Source organism: Loxodonta africana, chromosome 7 (assembly GCF_030014295.1).
Source record: "Loxodonta africana isolate mLoxAfr1 chromosome 7, mLoxAfr1.hap2, whole genome shotgun sequence".
Taxonomy (NCBI): Eukaryota; Metazoa; Chordata; class Mammalia; order Proboscidea; family Elephantidae; genus Loxodonta; species Loxodonta africana.
Genome location: NC_087348.1, coordinates 17,510,813 through 17,526,817, shown reverse-complemented (window position 1 = coordinate 17,526,817; position 16,005 = coordinate 17,510,813). Strand labels below are relative to the sequence as shown.

The following is a 16,005-nucleotide window of genomic DNA, read 5'->3' as shown; positions in this document are numbered from 1 at the left end:
GAAAAGCAAAGATGTCACTTTGAGGACTAAGGTGTGCCTGACCCAGGCCATGGTATTTTCAGTTGCCTCATATGGACGTGAAAGCTGGACAATGAATGTTGAAGAAGAATTGATGCCTTTGAGTTATGGTGTTGGAGAAGAATATTCAGTATACCATGGACTTCCAGAAGGACTAACAAGTCTGTCTTAGAAGAAGTATAGCCAAAGTGCTCCTTGAAAGCAAGACTGGCAAAACTTTGTCTCATCAGTACTATGGATGCATTATCAGGAGGGACCAGTCCCTAGAGAAGGACATCAAGCTTGATAAAGTAGAGGGTCAGCAGAAAAGAGGAATACCCTCAACGAGATGGATTGACACAGTGGCTGCAACAGCGGTCTCACACAGAACAGTCTTGAGGATGGTGCAGGACCTGGTAGTGTTTGATTCTGTTTTACATAGGGTTGCCATGAACTGGAACTGACTTGATGACTCCTAACAGTGAAAACATGGCACCCTTGTCAAAAATCAGTTAACCATAGATGCTGTGGATTTATTTCTGGAGTCTCAATTCTGTTCCTTTGATCTATATGTCTGTCTGATAACATACAGAGGGTACACTTACCACTTTAGATGTGGTTCAGTTTTTGTCTAGGTAATACTGAATTCTTCATATGTAAGCACTCAGCTTTCTCAATCTGTAAGAAAGGAAAAAACAAAAACTTAAATATAAAATCTTTGGAAAATTTAGTTGTTTACTTTCTAAATTGTTTACCTAGATCTGTTTTAGTGGTAAAATCAAGATTAGAATGCTAGTTTTCATGTTGCTATTTAGTTTTTTAAGTATGTCTTAATACTACTGAATGTATAACCATAAACCAAAACCTGTTACCATTGAGTCAATTCCAACTCATAGCAACCCTGTAGGACAGAGTAGAGCTGCCCCATAGGGTTTCCAAGGAGCAGCTGCTGGATTCGAATTGCTGATCTTTTAGTTAGCAGCCGAGCTCTTAACCACTGTGCCACCGGGGCTCACTGAATGTACAGACTAATGAAAAAGAAAAAGCAGTATACATGCTTCATAAATTTTGTTTATCAAAAGTGTTTATATATTGGCTATGCTCATAGATAGGTAGACTCAGCATTGTGAAAATGTCAACTGTACCCAAAGCAATCTACAAATACAGTGCAGTCCTGATCCAAACAACATTCTTTTTTTTTTTTTTAATTTTTATTAAGCTTCAAGTGAACATTTACCATTCCATTCAGTCTGTCACATGTAGGTTTACATACATCTTACTCCCTTCTCCCACTTGCTCTCCCCCTATTGAGTCAGCCCTTACAGTCTCTCGTTTCGTGCCAATTTTACCTTCTTCCCTCTCTCTCTATCTTCCCATCCCCCCTCCAGTCAAGAGTTGCCAACACACTCTCCCGTGTCCACCTGATTTAATTAGCTCACTCTTCATCAGTATCTCTCTCCCCCCCACTGACCAGTCCTTTTCATGCCTGATGATTTGTCTTCGGGGTTGGTTCCTGTCCTGTGCCATCAGAAGTTCTGGGGAGCATTGTCTCTGGGATTCCTCTAGTCGCAATCATACCATTAGGTGTGGTCTTTTAATGAGAATTTGGGGTCTGTATCCCATTGGTCTCCTGCTCCCTCAGGAGTTGTCTCTTGTGCTCCCTGACAGGGCAGACATCGATTGTGGCCGGGCACCAACTTGTTCTTCTGGTCTCAGGATATTGTAGGTCTCTGGTTCAAGTGGCCCTTTCTGTCTCTTGGGTTCTTAGTTGTCGTGTGACCTTGGTGTTCTTCCTTTGCCTTTGCTCCCGGTGGGTTGAGACCAATTAATGTATTTTAGATGGCTGCTTGTTGGCATTTAGGACCCCAGGTGCCACAATTCAAAGTGGGATGCAGAGTGTTTTCATAATAGAATTGTTTTGCCCATTGATTTAGAAGTCCTCTCAAACCAAGTTCCCCAGACCCCAGCCCCTGCTTCGCTATCCTTTGAAGCTTTCATTTTATCTCGGAAACCTCTTTACTTTTAATCCTGTCCAATTAGGCTGACCTTCCTTGTTTTGAGTGTTGTCTTTCCCTTCACCCAAAGCAGTTCCCATCTACAGATTGATCAATAAAAAGCCCTCTCCCTCCCTCCCTCCCTCCCTCCCTCCCTCCCTCCCTCCCCCCTTTGTAACCACAAAAGTATGTGTTCTTTTCCGTTTTTTCTATTTCTCAAGATCTTATAATAGTGGTCTTATACAATATTTGTCCTTTTGCAACTGACTCATTTCGCTCAGCATAATGCCTTCCAGATTCCTCCATGTTATGAAATGTTTCAGAGATTCGTCACTGTTCTTTATCGATGCGTAGTATTCCATTGTGTGAATATACCACAATTTATTTACCCATTCGTCCGTTGATGGACATCTTGGTTGCTTCCAGCTTTTTGCTATTGTAAACAGAGCTGCAATAAACATGGGTGTGCATATATCTGTTTGTGTGAAGGGTCTTGTATTTTTAGGGTATATTCCGAGGAGTGGGATTTCTGGGTTGTATGGTAGTTCTATTTCTAACTGTTTAAGATAACGCCAGATGGATTTCCACAGTGGTTGTACCATTTTACAATCCCACCAGCAGTGTATGAGAGTTCCAGTCTCTCCGCAGCCTCTCCAACATTTATTATTTTGTGATTTTTGAATTAATGCCAGTCTAGTTGGTGTGAGATGGAATCTCATCGTAGTTTTAATTTGCATTTCTCTAATGACTAATGATCGAGAGCATTTTCTCATGTATCTGTTGGCTGCCTGAGTATCTTCTTTAGTGAAATGTGTGTTCATATCCTTTGCCCACTTCTTGATTGGGTTGTTTGTCTTTTTGTGGTTGAGTTTTGACAGAATCATGTAGATTTTAGAGATCAGGCGCTGGTCTGAGATGTCATAGCTGAATATTCTTTCCCAGTCTGTAGGTGGTCTTTTTACTCTTTTGGTGAAGTCTTTAGATGAGCATAGGTGTTTGATTTTTAGGAGCTCCCAGTTATCGGGTTTCTTTTCATCATTTTTGGTAATGTTTTGTATTCTGTTTATGCCCTGTATTAGCGCTCCTAGGGTAGATCCTATTTTTTCTTCCAAGATTTTTATCGTTTTAGTCTTTATGTTTAGGTCTTTGATCCACTTGGAGTTAGTTTTTGTGCATGGTGTGAGGTATGGGTCCTGTTTCATTCTTTTGCAAATGGATATCCAGGTATGCCAGCACCATTTGTTAAAAAGACTATTATTTCCCCAATTGACTGACACTGGTCCTTTGTCAAATATCAGCTGCTCATACGTGGATGGATTTATATCTGGATTCTCAATTCTGTTCCATTGGTCTATGTGCCTGTTGTTGTACCAGTACCAGGCTGTTTTGACTACTGTAGCTATATAATAGGTTCTGAAATCAGGTAGGGTGAGGCCTCCCACTTTCTTCTTCTTTTTCAGTAATGTTTTGCTTATCCGGGGATTCTTTCCTTTCCATATGAAATTAGTGATTTGTTTCTCTATTCCCTTAAAGTATGACATTGGTATTTGGATTGGAAGTGCGTTGTATGTATAAATGGCTTTTGGTAGAATAGACATTTTTACTATATTGAGTCTTCCTATCCATGAGCAGGGTATGTTTTTCCATTTAAGCGTGTCCTTTTGAATTTCTTGTAGCAGAGTTTTATAGTTTTCTTTGTATAGGTCTTTTACATCCTTGGTAAGATTTATTCCTAAGTATTTTATCTTCTTGGGGGCTACTGTGAATGGTATTGATTTGGTTATTTCCTCTTCGGTGTTCTTTTTGTTGATGTAGAGGAATCCAAGTGATTTTTGTATGTTTATTTTATATCCTGAGACTCTTCCAAACTCTTCTATTAGTTTCAGTAGTTTTCTGGAGGATTTCTTAGGGTTTTCCATGTATACGATCATGTCATCTGCAAATAGTGATAGCTTTACTTCCTCCTTACCAATCTGAATACCCTTTATTTCTTTGTCTAGCCTAATTGCCCTGGCTAGGACTTCAAGTACGATGTTGAATAAGAGCGGTGATAAAGGGCATCCTTGTCTGGTTCCCGTTCTCAAGGGAAATGCTTTCAGGTTCTCTCCATTTAGAGTGATATTGGCCGTTGGCTTTGCATATATGCCCTTTATTATGTTGAGGAATTTTCCTTCAATTCCTATTTTGGTGAGAGTTTTTATCATAAATGGGTGTTGGACTTTGTCAAATGCCTTTTCTGCATCAATTGATAAGATCATGTGGTTTTTGTCTTTTGTTTTATTTATGTGATGGATTACATTAATGGTTTTTCTGATATTAAACCAGCCTTGCATACCTGGTATAAATCCCACTTGATCAGGGTGAATTATTTTTTTGATGTGTTGTTGGATTCTATTGGCTAGAATTTTATTAAGGATTTTTGCATCTATGTTCATGAGGGATATAGGTCTAAAATTTTCTTTTTTTGTAATGTCTTTACCTGGTTTTGGTATCAGGGAGATGGTAGCTTCATAGAATGAGTTGGGTAGTATTCCGTCTTTTTCTATACTTTGAAATACCTTCAATAGTAATGGTGTTAAGTCTTCTCTGAAGGTTTGGTAGAACTCTGCAGTGAAGCCATCTGGGCCAGGACTTTTTTTTGTTGGGAGTTTTTTGATTACCATTTCAATCTCTTTTTTTGTTATGGGTCTATTTAGTTGTTCTACTTCTGTATGTGTTAGTTTAGGTAAGTAGTGTTGTTCCAAGAATTTATCCATTTCTTCTAGGTTGTCAAATTTGTTAGAGTACAATTTTATGTAGTAATCTGATATGATTCTTTTGATTTCATTTGGCTCTGTTGTGATGTGGTCCTTCTCGTTTCTTATTCGGGTTATTTGTTTCCTTTCCTGTTTTTCTTTAGTCAGTCTAGCCAATGGTTTATCAATTTTGTTAATTTTTTCAAAGAACCAGCTTTTGGCTTTGTTAATTCTTTCAATTGTTTTTCTGTTCTCTAATTCATTTAGTTCAGCTCTAATTTTTATTATTTGTTTTCTTCGGGTGCCTGATGGATTCTTTTGTTGCTCACTTTCTATTTGCTCAAGTTGTCGGGACAGTTCTCTGATTTTGGCTCTTTCTTCTTTTTGTATGTGTGCATTTATCGATATAAATTGGCCTCTGAGCACTGCTTTTGCTGTGTCCCAGAGGTTTTGATAGGAAGTATTTTCATTCTCGTTGCTTTCTAAGAATTTCCTTATTCCCTCCTTGATGTCTTCTATAACCCAGTCTTTTTTCAGGAGGGTATTGTTCATTTTCCAAGTATTTGATTTCTTTTCCCTAGTTTTTCTGTTATTGATTTCTAGCTTCATTGCCTTGTGGTCTGAGAAGATGCTTTGTAATATTTCGATGTTTTGGATTCTGCAAAGATTTGTTTTATGCCCTAATATGTGGTCTATTCTAGAGAATGTTCCATGTGCACTAGAAAAAAAAGTATATTTTGCAGCAGTTGGGTGGAGAGTTCTGTATAAGTCAATGAGGTCAAGTTGGTTGATTGTTGTAAGTAGGTCTTCCGTGTCTCTATTGAGCTTCTTACTGGATGTCCTGTCCTTCTCCGAAAGTGGTGTGTTGAAGTCTCCTACTATATATGTGGAGGTGTCTATCTCACTTTTCAATTCTGTTAAAATTTGATTTATGTATCTTGCAGCCCTGTCATTAGGTGCGTAAATATTTAATATGGTTATGTCTTCCTGATCAATTGTCCCTTTTATCATTATATAGTGTCCTTCTTTATCCTTTGTGGCGGATTTAAGTCTAAAGTCTATTTTGTCAGAAATTAATATTGCTACTCCTCTTCTTTTTTGCTTATTGTTTGCTTGATATATTTTTTTCCATCCTTTGAGTTTTAGTTTGTTTGTGTCTCTAAGTCTAAGGTGTGTCTCTTGTAGGCAGCATATAGACGGATCGTGTTTTTTTATCCAGTCCGTGACTCTCTGTCTCTTTATTGGTGCATTTAGTCCATTTACATTCAGCGTAATTATAGATAAGTAAGTTTTTAGTGCTGTCATTTTGATGCCTTTTTATGTGTGTTGTTGGCCATTTCATTTTTCCACATGCTTTTTTGTGCTGAGACGTTTTTCTTAGTAGCTTGTGAGATCCTCATTTTCATAAGGTTTAACTTTGTGTTTATTGAGTCGTTACGTTTTTCTTGGCTTTTTTCTTGAGTTATGGAATTGATATTCCTTTTTGTGGTTACCTTTTTATTTACCCCTATTTTTCTAAGTAAAAACCTAACTTGTATCCTTCTATTTCGCCTTGTATCACTCTCCATCTGGCAGTTCAATGCCTCCTATATTTAGTCCCTCTTTTTGATTATTTTGATCGTTTAGCTATTGATTTCCATGATTTCCTGTTGTGTGTATTATTTTGTTTATTTATTTATTTATTAGAATTAGTCTTAATTTGTTTGTTTTTGTGCTTTCCCTGTTTGAGTTGCGTTGATATCAGGACGTTCTGTTTTGTGACCTTGTATTGTGCTGGTACCTGATATTATTGGTCATCAGGCCAAACAATCTCCTTTAGCATTTCTTGCAGTCTTGGTTTAGTTTTTGCAAATTCTCTAAACTTGTGTTTATCTGTAAATATCTTAATTTCTCCTTCATATTTCAGAGAGAGTTTTGCTGGATATATGATCCTTGATTGGCAGTTTTTCTCGTTTAGTGCTCTGTATATGTCGTCCCATTCCCTTCTTGCCTGCATGGTTTCTGCTGAGTAGTCTGAACTTATTCTTATTGATTCTCCCTTGAAGGAAACCTTTCTTTTCTCCCTGGCTGCTTTTAAAATTTTCTGTTTGTCTTTGGTTTTGGCAAGTTTGATGATGATATGTCTTGGTGTTTTTCTTTTTGGATCAATCTTAAATGGGGTTCGATGAGCATCTTGGATAGATATCCTTTCTTCTTTCATGATGTCAGGGAAGTTTTGTGTCAGGAGTTCTTCAACTATTTTCTCTGTGTTTTCTGTCCCCCCTCCCTGTTCTGGGACTCCAATCACTCGCAAGTTATCCTTCTTGATAGAGTCCCACATGATTCTTAGGGTTTCTTCATTTTTTTTAATTCTTTTATCTGATTTTTTTCCAGCTATGTTGGTGTTGTTTCCCTGGTCCTCCAGAAGTCCCAGTCTACATTCTAATTGCTCGAGTCTGCTCCTCTGACTTTCTATTGCGTTGTCAAATTCTGTAATTTTATTGTTAATCTTTTGGATTTCTACATGCTGTCTCTCTATGGATTCTTGCAACTTGTTAATTTTTCCACTATGTTCTTGAATAATCTTTTTGAGTTCTTCAACAGTTTTATCAGTGTGTTCCTTGGCTTTTTCTGCATTTATCCGAATTTCATTTGTGATATCTTTAAGCATTCTGTAAATTAGTTTTTTATATTCTGTATCTGATAATTCCAGGATTGTATCTTCATTTGGGAAAGATTTTGATTCTTTTGTTTGGGGGGTTGGAGAAGCTGTCATGGTCTGTTTCTTTATGTGGTTTGATATGGACTGCTGTCTCCGAGCCATCACTGGGAAACTAGATTTTCCAAGTAGTCAGCTAAAAAAAAATGCAGTCAGATCCCTATCTGAATTCTCTCTCTGGCTCCGGGTATTCGGATGTTAATGGGGTCGCCTGGGGAGGGTGGGGGAGGGATCTGAGAGCTAGGAGTGTAGCACCACAGAATATAGAGCTGAACACCACGTTCACGCTCCGCCCCCGTTCGCCAAAATCCGGGCTGGACGGGTCCCTGGCTAGGATACTGCTTTCCTTGCTCGGAAACCAGTCCCTTCCTCCTGGGGACTTCCTCCGGTGCGCGGCACCGCTCGTGGGCACTGGGTGGGCGTTTCCCGCACGAACGGGTGGGCCCGCCCCCAGGGTCTATTCAGGCGATTATAATTAGATCCCGCGGTCACGCCCCGCCTGTGCGCGCGCCCAAATCCCAGCGGGATGACTTCCGGGTTGAGACGCTGCTTTCCCTGTTCGGGAACCAGTCACTTCCTCCCCGGGACTTCTCCTTCCGGAGCTCCACACCTCTCGCGCGAACTGGGTTGGCGTCACCTGCACGGCCAGGTGGGCCCGCCCCCTGGGTCAATTCAGGGCAATAAAAATGGACTCCGTGCTCACGCCCCACTCGTGCGCGCGCCCAAGCCCCGGCAGGACGGCACCCCGTCTGGGACGCTACTTTCTGCGCTTCGGGACCAATCAGTTCCTCCGCACGGCCAGGTGGGCCCGCCCCCTGGGTCAATTCAGGGCGATAAAAATGGACTCCGCGCTCACGCCCCGCCCGCGCGCGCCCAAGCCCCAGCAGGGCGGCACTCTGTCTGGGACGCTACTTTCTGCGCTTTGGGACCAATCAGTTCCTCCGCACGGCCAGGTGGGCCCGCCCCCTGGGTCAATTCAGGGCAATAAAAATGGACTCCGCGCTCACGGCCCGCTCATGCGCGCGCCCAAGCCCCAGCAGGGCGGCACTCTGGGACGCTACTTTCTGCGCTTTGGGACCAATCAGTTCCTCCCGGGGACTTCTCCTTCCAGTGTGCCACACCTCTCGCGCAAACTGGGAGGGCGTCACTCGCACGACCAGGTGGTCCCGCCCTCTGGGTCAATTCAGGGTAATAAAAATGGACCCCGCGCTCATGCCCCGCCCACGCGCGCGCGCGCGCGTGCCCAGATCGCAGCGGAATGGCTCCCCGTCTGGGATGCTGCTTTCCCTGTTTTGAGACCAGACACCTCCGGGGATTTCTCCCTCTGGTGTGCCGTGCCACACGCGCGGACTGGGTGCGCGTCCTCCCGCACGAACGCGTGGGCCCCGCCCTGGGGTCACTCCAGGGAAACACAGCTGACCCCCCCCCCCCCCGCGCGCGCCCCGTCGGCTTCTCGCCTAACTCCCGGCGGGACGGCACCCCAGCTGGGAGGCTGTTCTCCCCCCTCTCAGATCAGTCACTGCCTCCCGGGTGTTTCTCCCTCCGGCTGCGCCCCTACCCCGCCCGCGCCAACCTGCTAGGCTTCCTCCCGGGATGGGTTCGGGGGGGAAGGGGTGGGCCCCCTTTCTGTGCCGTCTGCCCCCCTGGGCTCTGCCCCAGATCGAGCTCCGAAGGTCACCTGCCTGGTGCGCTGGCTCCTAGTTCTGAAAACAGTCGCTGTCTGCCCGTATTTGTTCGTCCTCCGTCTCTAAGTCTGTGCTTGTTGTTCAGAGTTCATAGATTGTTATGTATGTGATCGATTCCCTTGTTTTTCCGAGTCTTTGTTGCAAGAGGGATCCGCGGGAGCGTCCACCTAGTCCGCCATCTTGGCCCCCCTCCACCAAACAACATTCTTGAACAAGGTGGGAAAAATAATCATTAACTTTATATGGAAAGCAAAGAGGCCTTGCATTAAGTAAAGCACTATTGAAGAGAAAGACTAAAGTAGGACTCAAACTAATTGACCTCCGAACCTACTGTACAGCTATGGCAGTCAAAACAGCTTGGTACTAGTACAATGACAGACACATTGGAAAATGGAACAGAATCAAGAACCAGATGTAAATCAGTCCACCTACGGTCACTTGATCAACAAAGGTCCAAAGTCCGTTAAATGCGGAAAAGACAGTCTTTTTAACAGATGGTGCTGGCAAAACTGGATATCCATCTGTGAAAAAATGAAACAACCCATTCCTCACTCCATACTCAAAAACCAGTTTAAAACGGTCAAAGACCTAGATATAAAACGAAAAATTACAAAGGTCATAGAAGAAGAAAACATAGAGTCAATGCTAGAGGTCCTAATATAGCACAAATAGGATACAAACCATAACTAACTATACAAACACTAGAAGATAAGCTAGATAACTGGGAGCTCCTAAAAATCAAACACTTAAGCTCATCAAAAGACTTCCCCAAAAGAGGAGAAAGAGAATCTAGAGACTGGGGGAAAAAAATTGGCTATGACAAATCCAACAAGGGTCTAAAATCTATAGGAAAATCTAACACGTCTACAACAAAAAGACAAATAATTTAGTTAAAAAATGGGCAAAGGATATGAACAGACACTTCACCAAAGATGACATTCAGGTGACTAACAGACCCTTGTGGAAATGCCCGCCATCACTACTAGCCTTTAGTGAAATGCAGAGCAAAAATACAGTGAGGTATACCACTTCACCCCAGCCTTACTGGCATGAATCAAAAAAGCAGAAAATAACAAATGTCAGAGAGGCTGCAGGGAGCTTGGAACTCTTATTTACTGCCGGTGGAAATGTAAAATGGTACAGCCATCTTGGAAAACGATATGGCGCTTCTTTAAAAAGCTAGAAATGGAAATACTAGACGATCCAGCAGTCCCACTCCTAGGAATACATCCTAGAGAAATAAGAGCCGTCACGTGAATAGACATACACACATCCATGTTCACTGCAGCATTATTCATGATAGCAAGAAGATGGAAACAACTGAAGTGCCATCAACAGATGAATGGGTAAACTACGGTACATAGTCACAATGGAATACTACGCAATAGTAAAGAACAATAACGAATCTGTGAGACATCTCACAACATGGATGCATCTGGAGGGCATTATTCTGAGGGAAATAAGTTGATCACAAAAGGACAAATACTGTATGTGACCACTATTATAAACTCATGAAAAGGTTTACACACAGAAAGGCACAAGCTTTGGAGGTTACGAAGGAGGGGAGAACCGGGGTGGGAAAAACACTAACTAGATTGGCATAGTGGTTAAGTGCTATGGCTGCTAACCAGCCAAAGGGTTGGCAGTTCGAATCCGCCAGGCGCTCCTTGGAAACTCTATGGGGCAGTTCTTCTCTGTCCTATAGGGTCGCTATGAGTCGGAATCGACTCAACAGCACCGGGTCTTGGGTTTTAGATAGTAGGTAAGTGGTAACTTTGGTGAAGGTTAAGACAGTACACAATACTGGGGAAGTCAGCCCGGCTTGACCAAGGCAAGGTCATGGAAGCTCCGTAGACACTTCCAGATTCCCTGAGGAACCAAACTACTGGGCCAAGGGCTAGGGACCATGATCTAGGGGAACATGTAGCTCGGTCAACATAACATGGCTTATGAAGAAAATGTTCTACATTCTACTTGGGTGAGTAGCGTCTGGGATCTTAAAAGCTTTTGAGCATCCATCTAAGATATACCACTGGTCTCACCCCGTCTGGAGCAAGGCAAAATAAAGAAAACCGGAAACACAAGGGAAAGATTAATCTAAAAAATGGACCGCTACTCCCCCAGCCTCCACCGGACAGAATCCAGCACAACTAGATGGTGTCCAGCTACCACCAACTGCTCTGACAGGGATCATAGTAGAGGGTCCAGGACAGAGCTGGAGAAACCCTGAGAGATGGTCCCTGGACACCCTTTTAACTCAGTACTGAAGTCACTCCTGGAGTTCACCCTTCAGTCAAAGATTAGATAGGCCCATAAAAGAAAATGAGACTAAATGGGCACACCAGCCCAGGGGCAAGGACGAGAAGGCAGGAGGGAACAGGAAAGCTGGTAATGGAGAACCCAGGGTTGAGAAGGGGAGAGTCGTCACATGTCGTGGGTTTGGCAGCAGTGTCTCAAAATAGTATGTGTATTAATTGTTTAATGAGAAATTAATTTGCTCTGTAAACCTTCAACTGAAGTACAATTTTAAAAAAGAAAGTGTTTATGCATTGGAAACAGTATTGCTTTTACTCTAAATTTACTTGTCTGACCATTCGCTTATTAATTACGAGCTAGGAAAGACACTTAGAGGAATTCTAAATAGAACCCTAACTACATTATTTTTCTTCTTAGATCAAAGGGATTATATCTGTGAATATTGTGCTCGGGCCTTCAAGAGTTCGCACAACCTGGCAGTGCACCGGATGATTCACACTGGCGAGAAGCCGTTACAGTGAGTATTTATTTACTGGCAATCGTCTGGGTTTCACCAAATTAAAAAGTGGGTATTGATTGGGGGAGATATTCAGTGGCCTTATTCTCTTTCCTTTGTTTATAGAGCAAACAGTAGGAGAGAAACCTGATTTTTTTTCCATCTAAGTAGCTTTTCCTAATCTTTCGCAAATAATAGATGTTACTGGGTTTTGCTTACATATATGAATTCTAAATCCTCACCAAATAAGACTCCAAAATAAGAGCTCTCTGTATTTCCCTGCTTGATCAGCTGTTTCCTCTTCCGTTCTCCTTAGATGTGAGATCTGTGGATTTACTTGTCGGCAAAAGGCGTCCCTTAACTGGCACATGAAGAAACATGACGCAGACTCCTTCTACCAGTTCTCTTGCAATATCTGTGGCAAAAAATTTGAGAAGAAGGACAGCGTAGTGGCACACAAAGCAAAAAGCCACCCTGAGGTGCTGATTGCAGAAGCTCTGGCTGCCAATGCAGGCGCCCTCATCACCAGCACAGATATCTTGGGCACTAACCCAGAGACCCTCACACAACCGGCAGATGGTCAGGGTCTTCCTCTTCTTCCTGAGCCCTTGGGAAACTCAACCTCTGGAGAGTGCCTACTGCTAGAAGCTGAAGGGATGTCAAAGTCATACTGCAGTGGGACGGAACGGGTGAGCCTCATGGCCGATGGGAAGATCTTTGTGGGAAGTGGCAGCAGTGGGGGCACTGAAGGGCTGGTCATGAACTCAGATATCCTCGGTGCTACCACAGAGGTTCTCATTGAAGATTCAGACTCTACTGGACCGTAGTGGGAGGGAAGACTTTGTATTTAAAAGATAAAAAGGACAAAAAAAAATTTAAAGCATTTAAAATCTAGTAAAATAACTGAAGGGCCTGCTCTTTCCATTGTGGATCACAGCACATAAACACACCCACCCCCTATTCTCCCTCTGTTGTCCCCTTGATAAAATTGATGCTGCGTTTACCAGAAAGGTGGACACAAAAAAGAAGTAGTAATTCTTAAAGTGAGGGCTATCCTCATCCTTAGTTCCAGCCAGGCAGATTTCCTGCGGATCCCTTTTTCCAACCTGTAACTGATGTGCTTTGGATCAGCTTCTAACTCTTATAATCTATTACTGTCCTCTAAATGCCTTCTTCTCCTTCACTGCTGCCCTGTGGTTCTGGCTTGTACCCAATGCAGCACACTTATCCTCAAAGTATCATACAGTTCTAATCTCCAGAGGCTGGCAGCTTGACTTGGCACTTTAGGGCCCCTTAGCAGGATGAGCTGTTAAAACAGCACACATCTCTCACCCCCTTTTCCTCCATTTCCCACTGGATTTCGGAAAGGAAGGACACACGGGGACCATCCCCTTCCCCTTTGACTCCAGCACTTCAGTCCCCCTCCCAACACCTCCATATGGTTCTCAATGGTGCTCTCTTGCTTGAAAGCAGGCTCCCAGGAGGGAGGGGGCTGCCTTCTACACAGTCGGACTGTAAGACAGAGCTCTATCAGTGAGACAGTAGAAAAGTCCCAGGCTAATGGCAGAAATTTGCACTTTGAACATGTGTGTTTTTGTGTTGTGGAACTGAGATTCCTTATTTATTAATGGAAAGTCTGATTTTTTTTTTTTTTTTAAATCTTCTTTGCTATATTTTGTGGGGCTAGGAGAGATTAGATTATTCTGACGTGGGGTCCTTTCCACAAGAGGTACTTTTGAAGGCAAGACATAGGCTTGAAGAAGCACAGCCAGCCTCTGAAAGCATAGCTCCCCAGTAGCCTTTGAAGACAGCTGGTCCTCAGTACTAACAAAATCACTACAATAGCCTAGTGCTTGTTGGGAGCCTTTATAGGGACAGATGTTAGGTTCATGGTTAACTAGAGCTCTTGAGATTTTTAGAGCATTGAGATCTTGGAGTTTTGAGGGGATGAGGAGGATTGTTCAGGGTCTTAATTACTGATGAGAGATTTTCTCCTGTGAATCTGGCTTTTATTTTTGGGGGGTTTTTTTTTTTTTTTGTCCTCACCATTTCTTTACACATACCTCCCAATTTGCCTGTCTGTGGCCCCATGCTTTGTTGTTGTTTTTTGCATTAATTTATCATTGGTTCATTCCAGCTGCCTAGTATCAGTGAAGGACACTGCCATTAGTGAAGGAGCAAGGTCTGCGGATTGTAAAATTTTCAGTCAAAGAAAAGTGCCCTGTTCTTCTTCTTCAGAAGAGGGAGGGGTGAGTCAATAGATAAAGGTTAATATATATCATAATGGCCTTGGCTTTCACCTGAAATCTGGGAATTGCCACTTCCATTGGAATGGGGATTTTCATGGAGTAAATTCCTGCCTGTGGGAGAGACAGATAGTTTTTTGGTGCAAGTTTATAATCCCCAGAATATTAAAAAACCTATTTTGGCTCATTTTTAGAGAATGAGCGGGGCAATTCTTATCCTTCTGTTTACTTCAGAAACTGAAATTGAAGGCTCGGCCTATTCATTGTTCATTGTCTGAAATGTGTGATGGCTGTTGGAAAGAATGAAGTTTTGCCGAGAACAAAATAAGAAGCAGCTTGTTTTTCACAAACACTAAAAGTACAAAGTTTATCAATTTTCTCTTTGATTTATTTTTCCCATTAAGAGGGGTAACAAAATGCCATCTCTGAAAGAGACTTAACTTTCACGCCCACTGGTGTCAGTGGTTGGGCTGCCAGGGAATGGGGAGTGAGACACCTACAGTAAATGGGCTGAAATGCACTGTTGTTTCTCTGCATTGTGTTGCAGACTTGCCATCCCTCCAGTGTGGGGGTAGAAAATCGAATAAGGATAGAAGGGATCTAGAATATGCTTTCCTGCCCACAGTAAGGGCTTGGAATTGACTGGTATGTTGAATAGATTTTAAAATAAGAGTCCACAACAAAGGTGTTGCACTCCCATATCAGTCCATTTTGTGCTGTTCGCTAGCTAGCATCTGTCCCCACGCTCATCCTTTGTCTCCCAAAATTTCATTTGCAGTGGTTAGTCATCAGATATTTTAGCCACCTACACAAAAGCAAACTAGTATATAAGGAAATCTTGTCTTTCTGCAATGGGAGGAAATTTGTTCTCCATCCCTATACCACCCCACTCACCTCTCCAAAAGCAACTAGGTGTTTCCAATGATGAGAAACTTTTTATTCTTCTCTTGTTTTGGGTCCTCTTCCATTTGCCTGCAGTTTTCCTTCAATAAATTATTGTAGCAGTTTTTGCCATCAATTTTCAAATGTTTTTTCATGGACTTTATTTTTCCTTTTGGGAAAGGGTTGCTAGCATAGTCAAGAGTTGGTATAAGTAAACTGTCTTATACTAATCCCTCCCACCTTGTCCTTTCTGATCCCCATACTGATTATGTCAGTGTCCTCCTCAGGAGCTCTTTAAAAGTCTGCGTTTCATACCCTTCATTGGATTCTGTTATATGTATCTTTTAAAATAACTCTTACCACTGTATGTTCCCCATCTTGAATTGGCAATTCTAAATCCTGATATTGAGATTGAGCTACAGCTGTTCAGTATTTCTGGGAGATGTACTTCCCCTTCTTTGTGGTTGCTGAGGGTTATTTTGCGTAATTGGTACTCCTTAATATGCTTCAGAGAGTTTGGATAAACACTGGCTGGGTGGACTGGGAGTAAAGAAGATTACTAAGGTATGGGAAAGCATCCACATGGAGCACTTGAATCTGCTTTGTACCTGTTTGGAGAAAAAAAATTCAGTGTACTATCAGCCTGACTAAGATTATTACAGTCTGGTGGTTTGAAGTACCATTTTTTTCCTCCTGTCTTTTTCCCACTTTCCAGTGTAGTACTCAAGAAAATTGAAAAATTGTAATGGATCAGTTTAAAATATTTTATTTCCTCAAAGCCTTTTTTGCCTGTTGTAACGTGCAGGACCCTTCTCCTTTGATGGGAGAGACAGGTAGTTACCTGAATGTAGGTCGAAAAGGTTATGTAAAAAAAAAAACTATAATAAAAGGGATACTCTGCTTTTCAAATCCTTGTTTTCTGTTAATCTAGGTAAGGCATACCCAAAATAAATATGTAAAGAAGAAAAATAAAAGTCTTCATGGAAGCAACTTGTCTTCCTTGGTTGTACTGGGTT

The 16,005-nt window shown here is 42.3% G+C and overlaps 1 protein-coding gene across 2 annotated transcripts in view; it reads left to right on the top strand.

Annotated features, from left to right (window-relative positions):
* The window catches only part of ZFP91 (ZFP91 zinc finger protein, atypical E3 ubiquitin ligase), a 42,826-nt gene extending 26,910 nt beyond the window's left edge, over positions 1-15,916 (top strand). For both annotated transcript variants that reach the window (XM_010600906.3, XM_003421349.4), the window contains exons 10-11: positions 11,783-11,882; positions 12,178-15,916. In XM_010600906.3, coding sequence (XP_010599208.1) covers positions 11,783-11,882; positions 12,178-12,688 — 611 coding nt within the window. In that variant the 3' untranslated portion in view covers positions 12,689-15,916. The remainder of the gene's footprint in view (positions 1-11,782; positions 11,883-12,177) is intronic.
* Positions 15,917-16,005: the final 89 nt, after the last annotated feature.